At 39.1% G+C, this 27849-nt stretch overlaps 1 protein-coding gene across 3 annotated transcripts in view; it reads left to right on the forward strand.

Moving 5' to 3' along the window:
• Cad89D (cadherin 89D) overlaps positions 1-5119 on the forward strand; it is a 90984-nt gene extending 85865 nt beyond the window's left edge. The window contains exon 24 of one of the 3 annotated variants that reach the window (XM_022084979.2): positions 1448-5119. In XM_022084979.2, the coding sequence (XP_021940671.2) occupies positions 1448-1727 (280 nt within the window). In that variant the 3' untranslated portion in view covers positions 1728-5119. The remainder of the gene's footprint in view (positions 1-1447) is intronic. The other 2 variants (XM_022084981.2, XM_022084982.2) reach the window with 2 other exon arrangements.
• Positions 5120-27849: the final 22730 nt, after the last annotated feature.

Below are 27849 nucleotides of genomic sequence, written 5' to 3' on the forward strand. Positions count from 1 at the left end.
TCAATTTAAAATCAACACTGTTAATTACATAATGTCCGACTTTCACGTAGTATTATTGTGGAACTGTACCTCAACTCAGTTTTGAAATATGTTTCAAAACCTCCATTTAGTTCTGTCATGGTCATGCATTTGTCTGCAAGTAACAATGCCCAAACTATCTGGCCAATTAAAATAACTAACTAACATTCTTGAAGCTATTTAGAATTTGGTATAGTATGGTTCATTTTAAGTGCCATTTTACTAAGGGTATAAATACATTTTTGCACTTGTCTTTTATTACTGTGACAGATTATAATGAAATTTGATATGGCTCTTGTATGAGTATTACTGTCGATAGGGTCCATTTGATTTAATTACTTTACGGACTAAGTACATTTTTATACATTGCCATATATTCACTCAAGGGAAGAAAGTCTTTCCGCAGTTTGCATGCGCAATTAATGCATGGTTATAAGTCTGTATGCCATAACAATTAGTCATTTATGGTCTTATGTGATGATATCATGTACACATGTGATGATACGTGTGAACCGAGCCACTCAGTTCAAAGTAAAGTGGGTAGATCTACTTCATGCACAGATGTCAGCCTGTGACATAGTATATGACTGCTTGTCCTATCATCTGCACTGCTTAGTCACAGATTTTCACAAAACAAATGTCAGCTCAAAATCTAAAGAATATTGACCGCTACGTACATCGCTAAGGCTTGGAGATATTTTGCATTCAGTGTAGTAATTTTTCTTGTCATGTAATAATAGAAAATTTCCCGTCCATCACATTGAATTGACGTTATGATTTGATTAAAATGGGCATTTTTCAGAAGCATAAACCATAACCTATATGAGAAGTAAATGTCAGTACCAAATTTTTAATTGTGTCCAAAACAGAAGTTGCAAAGGCTCCATTTAGCTTTGTTGTCATCTCGTCTGTCTGTCTGTGTATAAACTCAGTTCCTGTTTGATGAATTTTTAGAAAATCTTAAATTGCAATCTTTTACAATGAGGATATTTTATTATTATGAGACTACAGAGTTTCTTGCTGTGCAAAGAAAGTAATTGAAGACACCTAGTGCAGTGCAGTGGTGTTCATAACATATTTCACAAATAATGTGAAAATAGCCAGTCTGAGAGGTTAGGCATTATGCTTCATTCATTAACATCCTCCCGGCTGATTGAGAACATGCAATTTGCATATTGCTTCCTAAGCCCATTAAAGACTTCATCAAATTCATATATTTGTGCAGTGCATAATTTATGATGATTTAAAATCAAATTTTCCCTAATGAAACAAGTTTCAGTTCTTTTTAAAATCAATTACTTATTCTTGATCATGATTTACCAAATTAATATGGTTTGTGATGTTGTTACATTAAGTAAAATCTGCCTCAAATATCCATCATTAAAGCATTACATATATTATACAAACTTATTAAATATTATGTTATCAGTGGCAGTTATGAAGACTCCTTGAAATCGCTCCGTCAACATACCATCAGTGGAAGTAACACTCGACACACAAGCCTCATGAGACGAGGTAACGACATTTCGACAAGAAGAAGACAGCGTCACAACTCCATCAGTGGGGATGTGGTGCGTCTAGCACCTGACATACAACAGCAGCCTATGAAACAGCAGCACAAACCCTCAGTTCTTATAGGAGCTTCTAATTCGGCATTAATTCGAAGAACGAGCGAAAGATCAATTATATGTCCATTGACAAACGAATGAGAGCATATTAATTGGTTTTATGAAATGTGAAGCATCCATGATTTTGATGATTTTGTCATCATTGAGGCTGGAAGATCCTGTTATATTTATAACGTTGCAATTTTTGTATGATAAAAAAGTGGTCTTCGTGTCTAGGGTAAGTGATCATTTTGTCAAAAAAGATAATTGAAGAGTAGATGAGCCATGTTCTATTAAGTACAAGCATCCTTATTTGTTTTACTCACCTTAGACTAAGGACCATTTTTTTATGTTGTAGGAGTTGTCCTGGAATAAAGCAATTACAGTAAGTTCTCAGTCATTGCTGTTCAGAAAAATATGGTCTTTGTTTGGAACAGGTACGAGGAAACCACAGTATATTATTACTTTAAAAATGACAAATTATGACAGTTGTTACCCAAAATGTTATGTCATCTCTTAGGCATTTACATATCCTACAAATAATACAAGTATAGAAGATTTTTAAGATATGCAATGCATAAGTTCTTTTCCTACTTGATGTATACCACGCACTTCTGTTGAAAGACTGGTTAATATATATTTGCAGTCATGTAAAAGTATTTTATATCTAGTGATATTATTCATTAGAGAATACTATGACAATTTTATTTTTAAAGTTAATATTTAAATTATCTTTCATGTGTGAAGATTATGTTTAATTTTGTATGGTTTCTTTATGAACTGTGATGTGAATTTTATTCGATAATCTGGTAATAGAGTATAATGGCAGGATGCGGAGAAGGCAATGTGAATTGAACAATGGCTGTATTTTTTTAATTCTATGTTACAATAGTGGCCTTGGCTTAATTGAAGGGCAAGGATATGAAATTTTAGGTATGATACTTAATCTCATCTGTCAAAAGTGATATCAAAACAAAACAAGGAAAAGAGACAAGCAATATTGTTTTAGTGTAAGGGAAGAAGTTTTAATGTCTCCCTGACATAATTCTCTGTCTGCGGCTCCTCGCTGTGTGAAGGAGTAGAAAATTAATCAAAGTCAACTTTGATACAATGACCATGACATGGAAACTTTGGAGTGCACAGAGTGAAGGCAAATGTCCGTGTTCAGATGTTGGGATTGATGGATGTGTTGTTAGGTTTTCTGCGTGTCGGAAGAGTAGCCGTGTGATTTAGATCACGGTCTTGGCTGGCCGGTGTCTGGTTCTCGTACTAAAGTAACGAGATGTGGACTGAAGTAAGGAATGAACTAAATGCTCATTAATGTAGCAAAACCAAGGGTTAAATTTTAAAATATTATTGAGAAGGTTACATCACACAGAAGTATTTGGAATATTTTAGCGGTTGAATTACGTAAACCTAAATTCTGAGCTGTTCTTGGGCAGTAATTTTTAATTAAATGACGTGGTGTTTAATAAAGTGATATTATAGCAGGCCTAGTTTAATTGAACTTTGTTTACTTGTTATGAATTCAGTATAGCAGAACTCTAACAGAATTTTGATAGTCTGGTGTTTTTAATATTATACTATTGCTTCTGCTGCTACTGCTACTACTTCTTTTACTCATTACATTAACCACCACAACAGCCATAATAATGCCTAACTTCAGAACACCCCAGAAGCTGATGTGATACTTGCAAAATGGCCACTATTTGGAAAGGAAAGATGATAAGTAAAAAAAAAAATGCCACAAAATGTGGGAAATTCAAATGAAATGACATGTATTTTACGTGATAGAAGCATTGAAATGATAGGAAATATAACAAGCCTGAAAAAATTCAAGATTTTAGGTCGTGGCCTTATGTCGCCAGTCATAGACTAGAGTTCGTATTTTTGAAAACTGAAGACTGAAAAATCAATATTAAACCTGAGATTGAGAAACTTTCTTTCAATTTGATCTTGAAATTTGAGATTTACACGTGCCTACAAAATATTAAAAACTACCAATATTTCACAACTGCCCACCTTCCCTTTTGGGGTTGATGGGCGTAATGCTGTTCCCAGTGGAATATAGAATAAAGATGGCAAGTATTTCAGGTGCTAATGTGCCTCAACTATTGATATATTAGATCCCTACATTCCTAAATTCTATAGCCGTATACATTTTCTTCCACAGCGGACACAGAGTTTCGTTGCTAGCCACTTGATATAATGGTTTGAGAATTGAAATATTCTCAAGGAACATTTAGAATGGGATGAGGGCAAAAGAACAGTGAAGGTAAACAATTTGTAAGATTTGAGGTTTTCACAGCGGTGAGTATGAAGATTTCTGTCTTCTGGGTTGTTCCGCCGTGTAGTCTGGTAATGTCCACTAGCGTTTCAGAGGTCATGCTGCTTCCGTCATCACGGCGATGAATATGCATATGACCTCTGAAACGTTGGTAAACATCGACCAGACTACACAGCGCAACAACCCAGAAGATAGAAATCTTCAGATTAAGGATTATTGCTACTAGGTGTTCCTATCATTGCCTTCAGCACATTAAGCATCCCAGACATACATATAGGAATGTGAAATGACTCATTATTCTGCATGTTTTAAATTCTTGTATAGTTTACTTGTAAATTTAGTCATTATTCTTAATACTTCTGTGTCTGCTTGAAACATCTCGCAGTACAATATTCTGCCTTATTTAATATTATCACGAGTTTGGTAAATAATTTTGTTGCCATATTTGTCTGTAATTGTAAAATTTAGAAGTCATTTGAGCTCTGAGCTACCAAATACAGAAAGTCACTTGTGGAAACATGATAAATTAAACATTCAACTTTCATCGTAATATACAGTTTCAAACCAGCTTATGATACATGAGAATTCTATGTACCATTGTTATATTTATGAAAATCTCTTCGCAAAAGAATATTATTTCTGTGTGAGTACATCAATTTTTGAGACACATTTCCACAGTGTTCCCTCGTCTATAGTGACAAATGATTTCTAGGAACTAGATGGGATGATATTTTAAGATAAATTCTAATTAAAAATTTATACATCAGTTTTTAACCATTTGCTTCAAAATTCTTAGTGAAGGAAACAGAAATTAGACTGATAATCATAACACTGGATCATTTAGTCACAGAAGCAGTGCCCGGACATGTAATGCAGTTTACGATTGTTTATGGTCTGCTATTTTGTAGATGTTTTACACTTACTACAGTTGTTGGAAGTTTCTGACAACATTGAACTGTACAATTTCTAAGTTACCACTACTATGGAACCATCACTCAAGTGTTCATAGTAGCCCTGACATTTTCTTACGCCGTGTACTTAGCTGGGCCGAACTGTGCAATATTTATACGTGTAAATAGAAACTGCCAGCTAATGCTAGGCCCACATTTGTAAGTAAGTGCTGCTTAGCTTGTTTATATTTAGAAATAAAAATATGCAAATAATTGTAAAACTGTAATGATGTATAAATACATGCAAATTTAATATATGTGTAAATTTATTTACAAATATTCTCATGACATTGTCTGTCACCATTTTTGCAGCACGCTGCATCATCATGTAAAATCTCAACATTATACCTATTCATTTTGGCCATTTTATTACAGCTATGCACCCAAGACTGTTCATCACAGCTGCAGTGTCAGATGGTAGGATACGGATGGGAGTGTCTGTGGCATGTTTAAAACAAGATACGAAGATATTCCAGAAGGGACTGAGGAAATCCATGAAAATATTCAGTATTAGTAGCTGGCTGGTGTCTAGTGAGTTTGAATGCAAATTTTTAAGTGAGCCTCAATTTTCAGTAGATATTCAAAAGTGACTATTAATAGGAATTTACTTTTTCTGAGGGCCGCCTTTATTTGGATGTTCACGGAGTTTAAATTTGGATAATACAGGTTTTCTTTTCCAAGATTAATATTAATAGGTTAGAAACTTCGCAAATTTACTGACTTATAATTGGGTAGATGGGTACGTACCCCATCGCATTGTAGAATGAGGAAGTGAATGCTAAGAGCATAAAGACTTCTCTGTGCATTTAATACAACCTATCCTTATTTCATTATGTTAGTGACAATGAATTTGTGTAGTGATACACAGATGTATAGTCCTGAATAGTAATGGAAGTAACATACATCGCCTGTTACCTTTTAAATTTTATCTGGACAGTAAAACTTTCCAAACCTGATAGGTATTACACATAACCTAAATGTTCAATGACATTGTCATGTATGTAATTTTCAAGATAAAAAACTTGGCTTACGGACCAGTAATTGCCCCTGTTAAGTGGGCAAGGTAATCTGTAAATTAATGAAAATTGGAGGCAATAAGAACTTTTTACTTTCTGGGTTGATATTTTGAGTACACATTTGATGTATAAATTTCGGGGCTGTTTCGTTGTGTTACATAAGGCTAGAAGTTTGCATATGAATACATAGTTGTTTCAACATGAAAAGAACGAATTTATTCCTGCTACGAAATCGGTATTACAAATTAAACTCAGTATAATTATTCCGTTTAATCATGTTCTTTGCACACCGGATAAATTAATCGCTATCACATCCATCTGTGTATTCTACGCCTTAAATAGCTGAGTACAAATACAGCGTATTGGGTGAAGGGAATTTTTTTTACCGCAGGGGATATATGGGATTTTTAGTACTTCTTTAGTGGCAGCACTATGTTGATACCATCTGTGGCATTAATTTTCCGATTCCGCCATTACAGGCAACTACAGGTGCAAGGTGTGTGAACAGTTTGAATAATACAGTGTTCTTGTCATTTTGTTGTCGAAGACGCCAGTTCTTTGTGAGGTGAGTGTAATTTTTGCCATTTTTTCCATGTTATAACAAGAGGTTTAATCGTAACTCAAAGACGTGCATACCACAAAGCATATGTACTAATCTAATCCACTTATAAAGCAGTCCCAGAAACAACCCGTGGTTGATGGAGCGATATTTTATTGTTCATGTAAGCTGATCCGCTCTAACAAATCACACTAGTCCATAGTGGGGCTGTTCGAGCCGCATTGTGTGCGGAATGTTTCTTGCAGTTTTGTAGTGTTTTCACTGCAAACAGCTCGCTGAACGCATAATGTGTTTTCGAACTCAGAAGTGGACGTGCCTTAGGCCGAGTACGCAGCAGTAAACAAATTACATGAACGTTTCTAGCAAGTCTTGAATTACAGTTTCAGTCTACGAACTCGGGATGGTCTTTCTCGGGCACTAGGAGGTGGGACGCAACTAAACCCATTGCTCAAAAATTCTATAATAATTTAAATTGTAGACGGAATGTCCCACCTGACTCGTTATCATCCGGTGCTTAGTCTCGGTTTCAAATCTCGGCTCGGAGTCCGGCAGTCCTGACATTTTTGGTTGTTTGCCTCGGCCCCTCCAATAGAATGTCTGGGAAGTATCCTTACCACAAATTAGGCCACGACCGTTTCCTTTCCTATCCTTTCCAATTCATTATTCTTAAATCCTGTTATTTGCGCCATATGTTCTGAGTTGCTGAAAGTGTCGTTATGCAAACCATAAATAAATAAATTAATTTAACTAATGGATTCTTCGTCACTGAATAATAAGCCAGAAACAGTCTACAACATGGACGAAACCGAACAACAGACCACGAAGGGTTGTAGCTCTTTGGGATAAGGAACTTGAAGCTTGGTCTTTTGTGACAGTATCAGAATTTTTGTAAAAACAAGAAAGACTTTTTTAATTTATTCGCTTCGAAGAGTTTCAGAACTTTCGTGTTTCTGGGTCAGTAATTTTGATCTCGGACGCCCATGCACTGCTCGTTTCTGACTCTCAGGTTAGGGTGAGAACTGCGTTGTCTTTCTCGTCATGCGACCTACATGTTGCTAAGTAGCGACGGCTTGGCTGCACAGTCATCCAAGGTTAAACATTTCTAAAAGTACGTTCAGACGTTGCCTTTCCGTTGCGTGGAGTCACGGTGCCTCGATCGCTAATGCAGTGCGTCAGAAATACGTTCCCGCTTCATAGAAATGTTTATGACGGCTTTAACAGACACTAATGATGAGTTGAGCGGCTTGAAGAAATGATAATGTTCTGTTAAGAAAACAGCAAATTTTGCTTTGTTGTCATCATGTGGGAAAGACCCACCAGCAAAATTTCATATGGGAAAAGATCACAGATAAACTTAGAACTGGTTAAACACTAAATGAAATTTTCAGGGTCACAATATCGTTACTAAAGAAAGTTGTAAGAAATAAGCGATAGCATAAGAAAGAAATACCTACGACGAAAATCTATGAAAAAGGAAACCACAAGACTTCTTATGACACTGACAGAATCTGCAGAAAATCAGTTAATGGCATCTTGTCCGCGTTCTGTGGAATTGCTTACAGGTGTCCATTGTCGGCTTTGAAAGGCGACTGGATGCAGTATCAACAGTACAGAACATGGAATGACGAAGAATGTGTTGAAGAAGGTGTTTGCGTATGGAAAATAGATCTCATGCAAATAGTCCTTTCACCTACCCGAACAGCCCTGTCATCTTTCAGATCGTTGCAACATGACTGTTGTTAGGACGTTAAAGATTTAAAATACAGCAGTATAATATTTAATTTGTAGATGGCAGTTAAATATTTTTCTGTAACAAAATGTCAATTAAAGAAACGCAATCTAATCTTTTACGTTTAAACCTGAAACACCACTCCTTACCCATGGTATATGAATTTTGGACAAGTCTGAATTCTTGAGTCGCAGTCATTTTTCGGAAATGTCAGAACCAAATTAAATTACGTTATCATAACTGACCAATAAATTTAAACAAGTTTCTCACATGATGGCTCTAATTCGTGTTACGTCAGTATTCTGGCGTTGCGCATCGCACGCCATTTCACCACAAGGTGAATCTAATTTTACGCACTTCTAGGCGTTTAACCATGTCTGTGATTTATCGCTTCAACTCTTGGGCTCCATAAATATATATTAGATTATGAATGGTCTATTTTAGTACGCTGTTAATATCTGGGACGAGGATTATATTGTGTCGAAATATAAAATAATTCATGAATGATGGAGGGGAAAGGATTTTAAAGGAAGCGATCCTGATCTAATTTCAGATGATATCCCGAAAAGTGTCCAGAAGGGCTGATAGCACGACTGGAAAAGTGTAATCCTTACCGAAAAACATAAAATTCTGGAGATTCCTAACTGAAAGAGTGTTAAAAGAACAATTATTGATAAAATATTACGTCAGTTTGCTCTCCGAGTGTATAAATCATGTCGTCTTATTGTCTTATTTTTAAGTACTGTAAATCTATGTGTATATGGTACAACTCGCTTTAGATGTGTGTTAGCATACTGGACTCGTATGCTGTGTGCCATGGAATCTAAACCTGGTCAAGTCGGGCATTGTTTTCCCCGCAGCTGCCATCTTGGTATTATACATCACGTAAAGAATTATTGTTGTGAAGATGATGTACTTTTGGGTTCTGGTGCCAGACCATTGCGTTGGGCAACTGCAAGTGGCGCTAGTGTCGATCCCACTTCATAAGTTCTTTAGGCCGTCGTCGTGGTCTTACCGATTGCAGGGAATTTAAATCTGCGATTTAGTGTTGATACCAATGGTGTAACGTCCACACCAAATTTAATTCAAATCTAAAATGCGGATGTGGACAGACATGATCGGCGCTGTATGCTTTAATTTCATTCACATCGTCAAGGAACCTAACCTAACCTGAACTAACGTAACCCACCACAACCAAACCTGACGCCTGTCGCCTCGACGCCGACATAAACTTCGAATAAAGCGAAGAGGAGTTTCGGGATACATCTGACATGGGGCACACTATGTAAATGCCCCTCATAATTTTAATAAAAATAATATTTTGTAATTGTTTTGTTATTTATATCAAGTTCAGATTGGGATCGCAATTCTTGTGTCACTCTGTATTCAAAATCGGATTCAGAATCTTACATTTTAATATTATTTTGGAGTAAATTTTTATTCTATTTAACATACTACGGTATGCTGCTAATTTGTATTCTTCTGGGTTAACAGAAATATTATTTGCTATTAAATATGTACAAGACGGTTTTTTGAAGATTTCAAAAGCAGTTCTGTTGCACCGTTTACATTTCTAGGTTTTAAAAACGTATCGGTTTGTTTTTCTGCAATTTTGCATAACTACAGAACCGGAAACAGGGTATTTAAACAAGCCATGATCTGATCTGGACATCATTTCTGGCTGTCTATAATAGTACCTGTTGTAGATTACTATCTATCACATATTTGATTAATTTGTATTTAGTCTGGTGCAAACGAATTTCAGAAAAATTCTCGAAATCTCACGTAACATTTTTGTTGTCAAACAAGGTTTATTATGCTTTACAGATTTATTTACGTGTCCGTGTTTTCCTATTACCGGAATATTGCGGCAAGGTTATGTCTCTAAATAAATGAATGGCTTCTACACTGCGTGCATGTCCGACGGTCAAGTTGAAGGGTCGTTGAATGTTCCGCATTCTCCATGAAATGTCACTATAGATTTTGTGGTTTATATAACGTTCCACAAGTGTGGATCTGGTAACAAAGTGGCTATCTAGTCAAGGATCCAACTCACTTATAAATCAATTATTTTGCGTTTGTCTTCCCACAGTTGGGAACACTGCCCTCATGCACGTCGCTTCAAGGCAAAAGACTAGGTCAAGTTTTTGTGGAGTCTTAGGTACTGACCCTGTCTGCAGTTCACACAGGAAGCCCGACAAACTTGTTCGGTTGTCACGCATCGAGCTTGCTCAATCGATCTGGTGGAGGTGTTTTTACTGTTGCGCGATGTATTTTCTTTCTTTTTCTGGAGTCTTGCCAACAGAGGCTGTAGTACTTGCACTCCCCATTCTTCTGTGCCAAGGTCCAAGTGCTATTGTCTTCTGATCTTAGTGTTAACCTATTTTTGTATTCTCTCACTTCATTTCAGCAGCACAAACCGTGTTTGTGTCAAGTCAGTGCGACAGAAATTCTTAAAGAAGTAATTCTGTCCGTGATTGGCGTTCGTTTCCGACAATGTGTCACGTTAAGCAAAGAGTTTAATACGAGCGTATGAAGTCTCGCCTTATCCTGTGACAATTGTTTTTGATAGATAGGCACAGAGCAGTCACTGTAGTCGCCCTCTTCAATTCTCGTGTCATTTCACACGCACTTTTCGACTTTTACGTGATTCGGGTGTTTTTTTTCTGGGGGTCGTATTCAGTACAATTCTTTCGCCACTGTTATTGATTGTTTCTTATCTTGTGTAAGGAACTTTGCGCTAATAGAACAGTAGCTGGCTTCTCCGTGGCGGCCCGCTCTTGTAATAATCTAGAAACCTTCAAGAGAATCCTCATTCAACTGTGAATGATAAGCGGAATCTCGCATTAGCGGACGCGAACGAAAAGTATACTTACTATATTTTTGCTGATCTCGCGTGGCACACAGGAAGTCTGCAGGACTCTGAGGCATGCCTTATTTTGACGAGTCGTGCCAAATGTGTTTTTGAGTGGTTATGGTTAACCAGTGGTTCGTCTAAACAGAATTCATGGCACTCGCCTCTTGAAATTCCAAGGTTGTAAATTGTCCAGAGTAACTTCATTCTGACAGCCACGACGTGTCGTCTTTCCGTAAGAAATTTACATCCTGTTTTTGAACCCAGTGCTTTCCTAAATGTTTTACAGCGACGCTGATACAGAACTGCTGTAATTTATAATTGTCATTCCATCTATGAAATTGTCTCTTTTGCGAGTTTCGTGTTAAAATGTTGGACGTATTTCTTATCTCTGCCTGTTTGCTACGTGTACAGCGTTTCTGCTAGGACTTTTAAGAGTACAAATTGTAAAGCATCGTGGGTTACACAGGACTCAGTTGTAGAACAACCGAATGTGATGAATTGGGGGAGGGGGAAATGTCCTTTGTGCGAGTTTATGTGTGTCATACGAAGGACTCACGTAGCGCTCCTCTGTCAAAATAATACCTAATAATTGAGGACCAGTTGTTCTTTATTTGAACAAACTATCGACTTTATATACGGTGATTATACTTGAATGCAACATTTTGTTGGTTAGTGTCTCATGTAATTTAATAACGCTGAATTAAGCACAGAAGTTATTTAGCGCCAACTGGCAAAAGGTAGATCGTGCAGTGGACGGAAACTTCGGTGAGGATGACGTACGATAAAGTGACAGTTACACTGGGACCCGGGAATACGCGACTTGAGTAGCCAAACCTTTGTAAAATCACGTGATTTATCAGAACGACTAAAATAATGAGGAAATAGTTCCAATGTCCGTCGCCGATGATGTTCAATGCAGCTGTAAAATAAATAATTTTCGGAAGTATTTGCATCACCAGGCCTTACAAAGCGCGGGCTTAATTTAAATGGGACTTAGTGTGAGGGAGGACTACGTTACATTCCTTGAACGTTGTGTAGGCGTCCGTGGTACGGGACGGGACGAACATGAAGCTACAGAAATTTCATCTTACGTCACACATCCTCATGATTTCGATGCGTATGTGAATATCTGCTTGTTTAGTTACTACACGGCGCCCTGCGTTTGACGTTACGTAGAACCGGCTGAGGTGTGGTATGGTGACAGATGGAATTGCATTCGGGAGGGAGGTGGGGAAGAACGTGACTTATTTTAATATTAACCTATCGACGGTCATGCAGAAATGTGTACTCGGACCCCGAAAGACTGAACTGCGATACTATTTGTGCACACGAGGCCTTGATATCGAAAGCGTTCCGTTCAAAATACAACCACTTTTATTTCCCTCTCTCTCTCTCTCTCTCTCGATAATCTGTACCCTGATTCACTCGTTGGATCTATGAATCTGGAATAAGGTGTTCATATTTTCCACTATTAGTGCAGGCCTACAGCCAAGCGTGAAAATTAACTTCCACCATTTGCGTGAGAGAATTGATAAGGTGTCTACAGACTTTTGCCAGCCTGCTGATTTCATCTTAATTGCGCTTGAAAAACGTATGTCCAAAATGTGTATACGACACTAAATCTGCTACACTCTGCACCAAAAACCAAGCACCGGAAGTGAAGGGAACTTGCGTTCACGTGACCTTGTAATCTTCTTATAAGTGTCGGTATGTGATTTTGTTGCATATTTCACACGAGTTACAATAATCTTATACAGCGTGTATGACTTATTAAGCAGAGACATTAATACGTCTGCCTAATTTGGAAGAAAAAGATGAACGGCTTCTATGAAACGTGAGTAGGTTTCATGTCAGATCACAGGTGAAGACAACACTTCTCTTGGACATTAATATTCGCTGGCAGAGAAGTAGGATACTAATGTTAATGCCACAGTCAGATATGAGAAATCAAGCTCTACTTCTGCATGATTCTTAATTCATATGTTATATACGCAAAATACGTATTTAAACTGTTTTGTATGTTATTCAAGCACTTGTTTCAGAATTTCCGTTTGGAACTAGCAGAAAAGACATTGATACCGAAATATGTAGATTGTGATATTCGGAAGAGAATATGTAATTGTGGTTTGTCTGTAAAGTATATTAAATCCAGAAGACTTTTGTAAAGACGCAAACGGTAATCGTCGGTATCGTCTTTTACATTATGACACTTTTATTTTGCTGCATTGGCAATGCTGGGAGTGAAAGGGAAGCTGGCGATTTATTTAATTTTTCCGTGTTTCTTTTTTAATTTACATTTTCATTTTAAGTCTCCATGTTTTAATATGACTTCCAAAAATAATTGAATTTGCAGTAAACATAATTTAGAAGCGTCTTTTGTATATGTGCTCCAGTTAGTTTTCGAATAAGAATCAGTACGTTACCTGTTTTAAAGACCTGGCATCTGCAACAAGATGTCCAGAATCGCCGAGTCTATGTCCAGATGAATGAAACGTGTGGTTGCCGGCGGACATCAGGACTAAACTCTCATTTCTTACCTACGTCTCACTGCCTGTCACGCACATGGATATTCAAGCCAAGTACGGGCTTCGAATTCATTTTGCCGTCGAACGTAGTCTCACGTCTCTAAAGTCGTCAATATAAATTAAAGTTTTTGGTGTCTTTGCGCGGCAGAAAAATGACATACATAGTCCTAATTAATGGAAGGCAGAGCGAAGGCACGTACCGACGAATTTAAGGGCATTACGAATGACAAATGATGACGCCAGCTTTACGCTTAAATCACTTCTAGAGTCGGAAAAATTGTAAGCGCTCCACTTTTTCGTGTAGAGTGTAAAGTTCCACGGGTTCCATACTAGAAAGACGTGGTGTATCAGTCATCTGAATGTGGACGAAATTAGGTTTAGGAAACCAACACAGCGGGGCATGTGTTTCGACTTCTTGTCTTCACCTTGAGTTCAGGAATGTTTAATGTGGTCACGAACTTGAATAGAAATCGGAGAAGTGAAGTTTATGTTCCACATTCTTGGACTTGATTGCAGGATGTACTGCAGTGTGTGCTTAAAGCTTTTTTATGCTGGATTTAGATGACGTCTTTTTTACATTTTGGAGTGGTGATAAAACGGTAATTGTAGTACTGAAATATGTGTCAGGTTAACAGTTGGAAACAGCGAGATGCAATGCAGCTGTTGGCCAGACAGGAACCAGCAACGTAAGGAACGCTGGAATTTTGTATTTATTTTTGTTTTATTTCATCCTTGACTTTGTATGAACATTATTTTTACAAATTGTGTTTACGGATGGCAGTAGTGCCAACATTTGCTGTCACAACTTGGACTCAGGCACGCTCTTTTAACACTGCCCGAAGTTTCAATACCACTGGTAGCAAGTCCGCCATTGCACGTCGTCAATGAATGAGGTTAGGCTTGGTCGAATTTAAAGCATCAGGTGCTCGCCTCGACGTGCCAAAAGGAACGTATTAAGAGTCCCTCTAGAAGCACTGACTACGCTCGGGATTGGATCTAGGAACTAGCACAAAATTCGAGAGCGATGGTCGTTAGTGATGTATCGCTCAGCCCGGCTAGCAGCTGATGTTCAGTTTTGAAACATTTCCCTGATTTATACAGGTTGTGTGAAAAAAATTACTCGTGTGTTATACTAGACTGTAAGAATGACCACGTGCCACTGGTGGGAAACAAAAGAGTGTTTACAGTGCCTTTTGCCCGAAAGCTTCCATTGGCCCGAATATTCGATACGTTGAATAACACGGGAAGGAATAGTCTCTGAAACAAATATCTTTACCCGGACTCGAAGTCATGTAAAGAACAGATTTTGTCTTGGCGCCATGTTTAATTTATGAGTTACAGTAAACACCCAAAATCTAATCCAGGACAGTTTCTCGGGGTTGTGATCTTTGTTTCTGTAACATTCTCTTTGAAACAAACGACTTTTGTCCTGGAGCAATTTTTCCGTCGTCCTTACTTTCCGAGCTTCAGGGTCCGCCCGCACCGGGAAACGAACTCAGGGCAAATCTTTGTTCTGTTCCCGGTTGCAAGGAATAAGCATGATTATGTTGGTGCAAATCGGTGTATCCGTTCTTGTAATATAAGCGAACACACCCATAATATCAAGATTTGGAGTTTCAGAAACTTCGTCAGTGTCTCATAAGGTTTGTGTGCGCTGGACATGGCTGCAACTGAAAATGTAAACAACGTCTATAAATTCTTTGTGTAGTTAGGATATCCTGTCTATGTGTTCCGAAGTTAAGAGTATTTTAAGTTCTCACGGAGGTGAGTCTGAGGACGACTGTCTTCTGGGTTGTAGCGCGCTGAGGATGGAGTCAGCAAGGACCTCAGATACGCCGCCACAACCCAGAAGACAGCCATCTTTGTTTAACATAATGCTGCGACCTTGATATTCTGGCGGAGAATCGAAGGAAGAATCTTCCTTCTTCTGAATTACCCCAGCATTGACTTCGAAAGACGAAACCCCAGTAGGATTTAAACTACGCTTCTTCTAAACAGAAGTTTCACGAAGTTATTTGCTTTGAGGAGAAAAAATTGTGGATGAAATTGTATTTTATTCCTCAGCTGTCGCATGTCCTAATGTTAAAAGGCATTCAGAGGTAAGAATGACTATCTTAGGTTACAAAAGTTCTCAGGTTGAAAAGGGCGTTATTCTTGCTGCTGTATTCGGGTATCCGTTGGCACATAAACAGCGCGATTCTCTCTCATTGTCTTTGTTTTATGGGAAAAGTTTTCTAAGAGGAGATGGAGTATAACCTTGAAGCAAACTTGTTTTATTTTTCTGCAGTTGGACTACATATTTAATTCTTAAAACTTTAATAATTCCATAAAGAATTATACTGGAGCATTAGCAAAATTGCACAACGCTTTAAATTATGTACCTATTATTTTATATACTTTTTTACTGTGTGCGAAAAGTTATTATGTATGAAAACTCTGTCCTTGAGGTATTAAGTGAACTTAATCAAAACATCTTGCCATAAGACACTGAATTTCTTATTTCCTTGCCATGCGAACTTCTGAGTTGCGTGCTACACCAGCTTAGCTTTTTGCTGACACCTGATATTTTCTATGGTAATAGAACTTCGAGAAAAAAGGAGACCACGCGACAGCCAAGTCAAATGAATTACCACATGAGAATGGTTTTGTTTCGAGGATCGGTCGATTCGTGGATTAAGACGCTTTTCCGAGCGTACTGTTTTAACCACTCAAATGAAACGTTCTGTAAACACTGTTACCAACTTATTAGCAAACGAACTCTGTGTAGCTGAGACTTCTTGAGAAGCTGATAGTCGTTCAGTTCGTCAAGAAATTCACTGCCTTTCATGAAACTCTGAGGTTCGTTATCGTGTTTACAGCCCGCTAGATTTATCTGAGCACAATAAAACAGGCCACATTCTCACACGTTATTTCCCTAATACGAAACATGATATTTCCCTTCCATCTACGTCTAGGTCTTTATCGTGTTTTTTCTCGCGATTTACAGTCAGAATCTTACATGCATGTCTCTCCTGCCCCGTGCGTGCTGCATGCTCTGAACATCCACCCTCCTTGGTTTCACCATCTTAGTAATATCTGGCGAAGAGTAAATATGATTAAGTTTCTCAGTATGTGAGATTCTGGCCTACATAGTAGCACGCATTCTCAGAATTTATATGTGAAATAAATTTTTATGTGTTTATTGCATATCCCAAATATAGGGTTCGCAGTGGCCGCGCGGTCTGAGGCGTGGGCCTTGTGCCGCTTGGTCGCTGGGACCGTGGGTTCGAATCCCACTCAAGCCATGGATGTCTGTGTTGTGCTGTCCTGTGTACAGGTAGAGGCCTTGCTACGGGCCGATCCCTCGTCCAAGGAGTCCTACCGAATGTCTATAGATCAAGCCAACGAAAATTTGGGACCCGCAGTGGTCAGACACTATCCCAATATCCCCAGTATACCTAATATATGAACATTGTCAAGTTTTGGAAAGTTTTATTACAAACTTTTATATATTTTGTGATTTTGTCTAGCATTTTGGCTACGAGACATGAATTTAATATAGGCCATTTAATTTTCTCTAAATTAATTCGACGACCAGGTACATACAGTGTTCCTTTGATGTTGTTAATAATATTGAAAATTTACATTATCGGAAAATGTATATTAAAGTTACACAGGATTTTGTAGAAGTATGTCATTGTATATATGTGCGTAACATTAAGAAACGTCATTAATGAAACCTCACGAAGTAACACAGAACTCAAAATGAAATCGTTAAGTTCTTTATGTGTTAGGTTTCCAGATCTTTATCAACCACGCCCGTATTTACAGAATGTTACTGGATTCGTAATAAACTTCTTCTAGAAGGCAATGAACTCGAAGCAATCAATCACAATTAGACATGCAGTGTATTTCTGCTTCTGAAGAGCGCATTGCTTTCAAAACAAATCTGTTATCTCTGTCAGCGTTTAATGTGTCTGCGGTGCTGGTGGTGGTAGGAATGTTTAAAATGTAAAATCTGTTTGCCGCGAATATACCATTTCTTTTACGAGCTTGAACAGTTACATGGGTTTTACAGATGAATTCCATTCGTATTAACTATTTTCGTAATCAGCTACCCCCAGACATGATCAGGTTAATGAGCATCTCAGCTTGCTGTCTTGTATGGCATTAAATAATTCATTTGCTCGTCTGTTTTGCGTTCATTTGACTCAGTAGGCCTACATAAAACAAATGAAAATGTTTGATTAAGCAGAACACTGAACTTATTTCAGCCACACAACATATAATTGTTAACAACAACACGTATTATAATTTTAACTATAATTCAGTTTGTGTCCATCCGTCCGTCAAATCCATTTAAGGGATTTGTTAAATGTGCTAAAAGTTGCAAGTACACGATCGCACCACGTCATAATTCAGAGGACTGAAATTGGTATCTTCGCAGCCCTCAGAATTTCAAATCGAGAGCCTTAGGTGTTACAGATTGCCAAAACGAATAGGAAACTGAGAGAAACCCATTAAGTTTTCCCAAAATTAAACTGAACGTAACAGTTGAATTTCAAACAGATTGACCCATTTTGTATCTAAGGAGACGTAAGTTGTTTCCGAGTGCACATAAGAACCATAAATGACTGCATAGACTGATTCCAAACACCTTGTTCCACCGATTCTGCGGTCGATTTAGACCTACATCGTGTGGTTCTCACATGCCATATTCTTACATTACACGTCACCTCCTTTAGAAACGATTAAACTCCTCCCTTCTAACACTACACAGATTCTGTACATTCATCAACACAGTCTGCTCGTCAGAGCTGTGAATATTCTCCCATCCGACTTCTTAATTAAATCTAGCCTATATAGTTAGTACCCCGTTGATGATGGTAGTGCTGTGGATTCTTCTCTTAATGTAGAGGCGTTTGAACTTGAATTAATTACGCTGTTAATTAAATTATTCATCAGCAATTTTTTTTTATACTTGAAGGCAACGTGAATGGCTGTCGTTTGAACGACCTCTGCGCTGGGCGGCGTCCATTCCGTTCAAGTCCTGCAGAGTAACTTTGCTTTCAGTATCGAAAAAGGGGCCGTGATTCTTCTTCGCGATTACTTGTATGTTATATCAGCTTTGCCTTTCTTTGACACAGCTGTTATGGCCATCTGTCTTTGTGTACATAAATTCCTTTCCTAATGCACTTTTTTTTTTGGCTTTTGAATCTTGCATTTCTCGTCAAAGTTACCCTATTCTTCGGTCCTCTAGTGTTTCCAGTGGTCTCAGTTCCGGGCTACTTATACAAATATGTGTAGAATCCAGGCTTCTTCTTCTTCTTCACGTCAAGCTAGTCTTTTTTTGTAAGAATTCAGCTTTTTCGCTTGGGACCAACATGATGGTATAGAACTCCCAGCCCCACTGCTTCTTGGGAGTTCGCTTGTACTGGTGGAAGCTGTAGACTGTTGAAGTAATTATCGTTGAGAAAGCGGAAAGAAAGTTCTTTCATTCAACATGTTGGAGCCTCACAGCTAATGGAATGCTTACTTTCTGCTGCATCAATGTCTTAGAGCTTTTGTTTTACTACGGATTTACCATTTGAAAGAAGATAATTTGTCATTTTCGTTTTCGTAATAATTTATAGTGTGTTCCATTCGAAACGCAACACCAACTACTACATACGAACAGATTTACGCACGAAACGACGGGGCAAATGACAGTTTTGAAATCTTGCAGCTGATGCACTGCTTGAAATAGGTGAAGGCCCTTAATTTCAGCTGTTCTGTCCCTCGATGAACACTTGTCACAGAAAAACATTTCCTTGTCAGGATACGAGTCGCAAAATTCTTCACGAACAGCAGCAAACGATCTCGATGCTAAGTAATGTTCGAGACTGAACACACTTTCTGCTCTCAGTGAATGCGCCATGTTCGTACCTACACAGCTTTTACGCAACTGACGTGAGCAGCGGCCTAGCAACAAGGGTGACCTTGGAACGAGTTTTAAGGTGGAGGTTTGACGAGTCTATTGCTGAGAGGGGGTGAACTCTCTTTCGTTTTGATATCTGTAGCATAGCAAGTGTTTTTTTGGGGGGTTGTGCTTTATTTGGTACATTCTGTATGTCACTGCTGAAAAATCCTGGTTACCGATTCTGAAAGGGTTCTGCCGATGGTGTAATACAATATGTTTTGTTGGGTTTTTATACCTCGTCCACCGTCAGATGTGATTGAGATTAGCTAATTCCAAGGGACCCCACAGAGTAGGTGCTCCCTTCACTACACCCAAAGACGAGGAGAGATCCAGTCCCCGAAACTTTGTTTTGTAACACTACACGATGGACAAGGTCCAAAGAACCAACAACCCAGACTTCTAGTTTTGAACAGATAAATTGTCTTATTGTTTTGTTCTGTGTCATTGTTTTGTTGTGTCTTATTGTAGGACCACTGCCACCGGGTAAAAACCCATTTGCAGTCAAATAAATTATAAAAAGTAATAATAAAGAACCAGTAGTTTTCACGGCGGTGAGTCCGAAGATGGCAGTTTTCTAGGTTCTAACGTCATGTAGTTTGGTAGAATTCTACAAGCGTTTCAGAGGTCCTTGCTGCCTCCATAATCAGGGCGTACGGCCCAAAAGACAGTAATCTTAATACAATGTTATTTGCGGGATTAGAACACTGCATTCATTATTGTTATGATACTATCGTAGTCACTGTTACTTTTGCCAATCAGAAACGTTAATTTGAACGGTACCCTGATAATGAAACTACCCCGCCACTACCTTATAAAATTGGTAGGGTACCCACTCTTCTTCCAGAAATGTCAAGAGACAGTGATGAAGTGTGAATTGTAGATAATTTACGTTCTCTGAAAACCGCAAAGCAATATTCGGGGACAGTTTATGAAAGTCGGAGACAGAAATTAAGCCCCAGTAAATTGTAAACGATTCAAAGCAATAAATTTAATACCTCAAACTCTCATAAAATTGGTCATACCAATTACAAGGATAACAGTAGCGATAATAACACTAAAAATTGCACTAACAGTTCGTAGCAAATGAATCTGAGTTTATTACAGATTTTGGCGTGGAACTCCCCCATTGTTTTTCGTTATACAGGGTAAGTCAAAAGTAGCTGCACACCTTTGGAGAATTGTAACCGTGTTACCTGCAGCCAAAATGTGCTGATATCAGCAGATATCTGTAGAGCGTAACCTCAAGTTTCGTTTGTTTGTTGTAGTTCTTCACATTGCCGCTGAGAGCGCTTGTGAACTGCGGAAAACAAAATGGAGACTTACGAGTGGCGAGGAAAAAACACAATGTGTGTTCTGGTTCGAATAAACGAAGAGTGCAACTCAATTTCAGCAAGATGGTGCACCTCCTCACTTCCATACAGATGTCAGATATCCACTTCCGAGGTCGGTGGATTAGGCGAGCAGGTCCAATCGCTTGGCCAACTCGTTCACCGGATCTCACACCAGCAGATTTTTTCCTGCGGGGATATATTAAAGATCACGTTTACCACCCACCATTACCCAACGATCTTAGAGAATTACGGAAGAGCTTTCGTTTGTTCGAACCAGAACACACATTGTGCTCTTTTCTCGCCACTTTAAGTCTCCATTTTGTTTTCCACAATTCACAAGCGCTCTCAGTGGTAATGTGAAGAACTACAATAAACAAACGAAACTTGAAGTTACGTTCTACAGATGTCTGCTGATATCGGCACATTTTGGCTGCAGGTAACACGGTTACAGTTCGCCAAAGGTGTGCAGATACTTTTGACTTACTCTGTAATAAGCAGTACTGTGTGTGTGTGAAACTCTCGTTTTGTTGCTGGATCATTGTACCATTCGTGTTTAATAATCCCATTAAAACGACACGTGGAATCCTGCTTTTGCGGACGGTTAAACTGTCGTCCAATTCTAACCCCGCTTTATTTGTGTCGCGGCTGATAATGCTGATCACACTCAAACGATGTTAAACACAAATGTGACTGTATAGATCCGCCACCACACCTGTGCAAGGCGCCTTCGCTTCGAAATGCATCCTGGGTACCGCGTGCTAGTAATTACACTTTTGTAGCGTCTGCAGGTATCGGCGGTGTTGTGTCTGAAAATTGCATTAAATTAAGTTGTAGGATACTGAATTCTGTAGATCTTAGCAGAACACACAGTGGGGGAACAGTGTGCTGTGCGTGGCTAGAGCCAAGCAGTTCGTCCTTCCGTCCGAACCATTCAGCTCACTGGATTTTATCGCAACACAAAAGACAGGCTAAATAATCTTACTTTAAGTAGTGCTATTTTATTTTCTGTGGTTCGGTCGGGTCTGACCACATACGTACTTCACCTGATGGAGGGGTCGACATGTTTAAAGTACAGTCACTCTGTAGCATATGGGTGAATGCAATAACGCAGAAAATATGTACCTTGGTTAAGGTGAATGATTTTGTGTAAAATCTTACGTCTTCCCCCCCCCCCACTAAATCCTTTGCCTTTTTACTACTACTGAGGACTTATTGTAATTACGTACGAGGTGAAACGCTGTAAATTATTATTAACTACAAGGAAATTAGTGATCTTATTCAAAATCCGAAGATGGCATTCTTCTGGGTCGTAGCACCGTGTAGTCTGGTGGAAATTTATTGAAGTTCCAGACGTGCTGCCTCCATCATCAGCAATACAGTAACGAATAGTCTCCAGCTCTTTGGGGTTCCCGGTCGCTTCAAGATCCAAGTATAATTTTACGAAACTCCGTGTGTTTGAGTTTATTCTGCCTAACGATTCACAGAACGTCGTTCCTTAATACCGCTTTCAACTTAATTACGTTTCGAGACTACAGAGCCTTAGCTGTGTGTCTCTCACCCCAGTTACTTCTAAGAAATGGAAAAGTAAGGAGGTAACTGTCTAATGAAGAGCTTCTTAATTTATGCTTTTTACCTAATATTATGAGGGTGTTAAAATCAAGCGAAATAAGATGGGGCGGTATGCATCCCTTAATGGCGGGTTGATAAATACGTTCAAAACTGTAGTCGAAAAACCCGAGGAAGACCTCGAGGTAATGGAAGGTACTCGTACTATAAAATGCATCTTAAAGAGTGCGGTGTAAGGACGTGGACTGAGTAATCTGCTTGTTGTAGGATCGGACACTAGATTGTCGTGTGTAAGACGCGGGAGTTTTGTGACTGCTTGAGGAATTATTAATTCGATTTTTATGCCTGGAGTCTGTTATTTATTGTAGACTTTGAATCTCGCTGAAAATGATAATTGTCTCATTTGTGGTCTCTCCTTTAAAAACTAAATACAGAGTGAAGAGAAAGCCATCATACAAGAACTGAGACGTTCTCAGACCTAGTTAATGTTCTTCGTACTTTATACCGTGCTTAAACGATCTACTCAGTGAGAGTCTTCAAATTAACACTCAGTAACTGCCACAATCCCGAATCAACAATGAACTGTTTCCAAGTAAATGTTGAAATGATCAGTTAGCCATTTGTTTGTTTAAATGTTCGGACAGTTAGTACAGTAAAACCTCTCTAAGTTGGACACTTGTGGTTCCACGGAAATGTGTCCAACTTACAGAGGTGTCCAAGATAGAGGGAAAGAGAAATATCATATTGTGGTCTAATGACAATATAATCTATTTACTTACTTGAATTAAGAATTAATGACAGTAGTATTAATAATAATCTTTTGAAGCCCACTCCCATGCATTGCACATTACACCCCAGCCTCAATAACATTTTCTAAAGTTTATTCCACTAATTTTCGCTTCCCCATCGCAAAAACAAAAATTCCATTTCTGTTAACACAGTCTGAACTCAAATGCAAGCACAGTCTGTGTCTTCTGCAATACTGTAGTCCAGTTAAGGGTTCAGCAAAAGAATGGTTAAACACTTGCAATGCATTCCAATGATGGGTTCAATGTCCACAAGACAATCCTCTAGAGAGGAGGCATTCATCAGTCAGAAATTCAAAATAACAAAAAATATGCAACTGAAAAAGTTTCCCTGAAAAACATCGAAGCCTAAGTGCACGAACCTGTCCAACTTACAACAAAAGCGGTGTTCAAGTTCCTGGATAAAGGGGTGTCCAAGATATAGGGTATTGTGGACATGTAAAATTATAGGATATTCGCCGGTTCCAATTAAAAGTGTCCAATATAAAGGGGTGTCCAGGATATAGGGGTGTCCAACTAGAGGGGTTTTACTGTACCATCTCTGGGTACACACCAACCCGCGGCACTTTGTCTGTGTTCGATCGTTGCAGAAAGAAGGTTGTTTGTGTCCAACGCGCTTCGAAGGCGAGTGTTCGCCGAATTTCCCCGTCAGATGCTCATGTCTCCAATGCGGTTAGTGCGGTTGTCTCGTCAGGAAGGTCTGTACCCATACCGCGGCGGACTGTGCAAGCTGTCGATCGCGAGATTTACGCAGATCGATTAGATTTCTGTCCTTGGATTTCTGTAGAGCGTCGGCTTGTGAGACACACTTCGTAATTTTTTTTTCGTTTTAACAGTCTGCCACAACATCTGTTGATGGTCTCCCAACGATCCTCATTGTTCCAGGTGGAAGCAACTTTCAATTTCGGATTTCGGTGAACACGTCTCGGCCCTGTCGGCAACGAAATGCTTAGTTAGGTCAATCGTTCTTGAGGGACGTTTAACAGCGGTCGACTGCCTGCAATTCCTACAGGACGCCCAAAGTCCCTTTAGGAAGACGTCCCTCCTCTCCTGACAGGATTAAACACGTCGCCATAAGACAGCAGTGCTCGCCTCTTTTCGGCGTACAGGTCACACATTACTTCAGTCGGTGCTGCGGAAATCGTTGGATTGGTCGTGGTGGTTCGCGTGTCTGTCCACATCGTTATTCGGGTTTGACACTTCTCGATTTCTGCTTGTGGGAATACATGGAGGAGTTGGTGCATCACGAGAAATCTCAAACATGATATTAAACAGCATGAAGCAATTTATCTTTGTAATGGTAAAGTGTTTTCTTTGACGTGCGGACTGAATATTAAAATAATATTTACATGACCTTATGTTTCAAAGGGTAATATTTAATGGCGCAGGCGAATTTAACTTTCAATTTACTGCGTACTTCATATCGCCTAAAGCTTTAATGTTTACATTCAGAATCTCAATTTATTTCTGATCTAGTGCAAGAAGGATCCTCAAAGGATACCTACAAATGATAGTAGATTGTGTGCCCAGTCGGCCGGAAATTGCGTGTAGCCAATTCTTGTGCCGCACCGGGAAAACGATGTTCGCGTGATATGTTATATAAAATGTTCATCTGTTAGGTAGAAACAAGTTATGAAGGTGATAGGTACCTTTCAGTTGTACAAATTCATGTTCTTTGCTTGACGTCAATTATTCTTCCGAAGATATTTTTTGTCTCTGTAGCTCGAAGCTTACGAATGACGTAAGGGTGATTACACGGCATAAAAGGGACCATAGTGGCACTCTTTTGATACGATTCAAACTGACTCTAAATATACTCCGTAGTTTCCACCATCGAGTGAAGAGAAAGGTATATGCATAGAAGGCCAGTAGAAACGTCTGAAATTCGACCGCGTAACCGTAAGGCAGCATGAATGTTCGGTGCCATGCAGAAGAAAACAAGATTGTTCATTCTCAAATTTTGTTGCGGCAACTTTGTCATTTGGTCACAGACTTAGAAGGTGTTGGCTGCAGAAGCGATTAGTTGACGTCCTCCGTCTAGTGCCTCCATTTCCAACACACAACTTTATGGCGTAGTGAATGCGATTCCAGTTACCGTATCCCCAATTCAAAATTTTCAATGGTTCTACGAAATAATAATGGAAATACCTACTCTCGTTTGGCATGACTTTCAAAGAGCGTTATTAGTTATTTCGTTTTTTTCTTTGCTCCCCATTGGACTGGCACTGTGCACTGCAAATTCTGCGTCATAGGGTGTTTACTGAATCACTCAATTGACTGTAAATAATGCGACAGCGGCTTAATTTAAGGAACTATCTCGTCGTTTGCCAAGATATGCTGACAGGAAGCATAAAAAATCTCAGGTAGTAAAGCCTATCTCCGGGCTGATATTTAAACCTCGGACCTCCCTAACACGAATCTAGAGTTCTAACCACTCGATCGCAACTGTGAGTGGTGTTACGTATTACACTGCATGGAATCATCTCAAGTTCCCCATTTTTCGTTACTCAGAAAGCACATTGAAAGTTCTGTACGACGAGGTGGTTTGAGAAACGTAATGATTTTAAGTGTTCGCTCTACACAAAGTGAGATTTATGGTAGACTAGGGCGAGCTAAAAGAAAATCCTCCAAAATGTCTTTGTGACCTCTCGCACAAAATCTCAGCCAAGTCTGATGAGTGTTGGGAGATGAAACAATTACTTGAAGAACGTGCTTATCGGCGCCACGTGTTCACTGCTGGGATCGAGTTAGAAAACCTTGTTATGGCGGAGACTCGAAGACGGAATTACTTCTAAAATGTTATTTTCATTCTGTAATCGATACGACAAGTGTTCTTTCTTGTTGTGATAGTTATCACTAATAACATGAACACGAGAGGAAAAGATTTTCCGACTGACACTGAAAACTGTGGAGAGAGTCCAACCTCTTTGTTTGACGTCCGCGTTGAGATTTGTGGAAAGGAATTTCTTGTATTTCCTACAAATGCGTGAGTTTAATTTTCGGGACAGGATCAATAAGACGGATGAAAGGAACTACAAGACAATGAATTCTAAGCTGTGCAACGCGGCGGGTACAGAAAAGTTGTCATGGAGACCGCTACGTAATAATTCAAACGTTTTGGTGGAAAGAAAGATAAATTTTAGTGAGATAAATGACAGTTGTAATGAAGAAAAGCAGAGAAAATATTTATAGTTAGTTACGTTTGAATCTTTAAGGTGAGTTCGCTGGTGATTCAGCTGTAGAAATGACTAGAGTAATTATATGAAACGTGACCCAAAATATGTTTTGCAAAACACGGGGGAAATCCAAAGGGACCCTTCTTCATTTCACGCAGAATCTTTGAAGCACAAAATTAACGCACTATTTCTTTCTGCGAACACAGGGACTGTGTAATGCGGCGACTTGCCAAGAAGCTTGCATTGGTAACCCCAAGTACTAATTAAATTATCGGTCTTCACTTCAATCGCAACATAAAATTCAAATGCAAGACCTTTGCTAACCGTACAGAATATGGAATGAAATGTACCTATGAGTTCTTTGATAAATTCCTATAGCGCTAATTCGTACTTCATCGAGTCTTACCTCATAATACGAGCATTAAATATCCCACGATTTTGAAACTACTGCTTTTAAGGCCCTGCTCTCACCCTATTAACTTGTCGGAATCACTGTACAACGGAACGAAGGCTCTTGGGTTCTGGTGCCGTCGGACAAATTAATTACATCACCTGTTGGACGCCGTGCACGAACTGAAACAAATGAAGCAGGTTACCCTCCGGTTTTATGAAATTCAGGAAATAATTCCGCCGCCCGAAGCAAATTGGTTCAGGACGGCGTCCAGAAATAAAATGAGAACATTCACAAATCTCGACAAATATAAAAGCATTTCAATTGATTCTCGTTTCAAACGTCCGTAATTTTTTACTCTAACATCTGTTCCTCGTTTTTTAAAACGAAGAGGTGTTAATTATTTCAAACCTGAAGTCTCTTCTTCTGCATGAGTCGATACTTTGTCAAGGTTGAGAGTAATGTATCGTAACTTCAAGAGAAAAAATAAATATCTTATTGGACCGTCACCTGGCAATGATGTATTTTTTGACAGTTATGCTACTTATTTTTGTTTGAATGTGTTTAGAAAATTTCTGTCTTCTGGGTTGTTGCGCTGTGTAGTCTGGTCGATGTTATTTATCACCCTGATGACGGAGGCAGTATGACCTCTGAAACGTTGGTAAACATCGACCAGACTACACAGCGCCAACAACCCAGAATACAGAAATCTTCATACTTATCGCCCTGATGATGGAGGCAGTATGACCTCTGAAACGTTGGTAAACATCGACCAGACTACACAGCGCAACAACCCAGAAGACAGAAATCTTTATCGCCCTGATGATGGAGGCAGTATGACCTCTGAAACGTTGGTAAACATCGACCAGACTACACAGCGCAACAACCCAGAAGACAGAAATATTTATCGCCCTGATGATGGAGGCAGTATGACCTCTGAAACGTTGGTAAACATCGACCAGACTACACAGCGCAACAACCCAGAAGACAGAAATCTTCATACTCATCGCCCTGATGATGGAGGCAGTATGACCTCTGAAACGTTGGTAAACATCGACCAGACTACACAGCGCAACAACCCAGAAGACAGAAA

Source organism: Zootermopsis nevadensis, unplaced genomic scaffold (genome assembly GCF_977971745.1).
Source record: "Zootermopsis nevadensis isolate Lab colony 2312 unplaced genomic scaffold, Znev_1.0 Znev_ptg000008l, whole genome shotgun sequence".
Lineage (NCBI taxonomy): Eukaryota > Metazoa > Arthropoda > Insecta > Blattodea > Termopsidae > Zootermopsis > Zootermopsis nevadensis.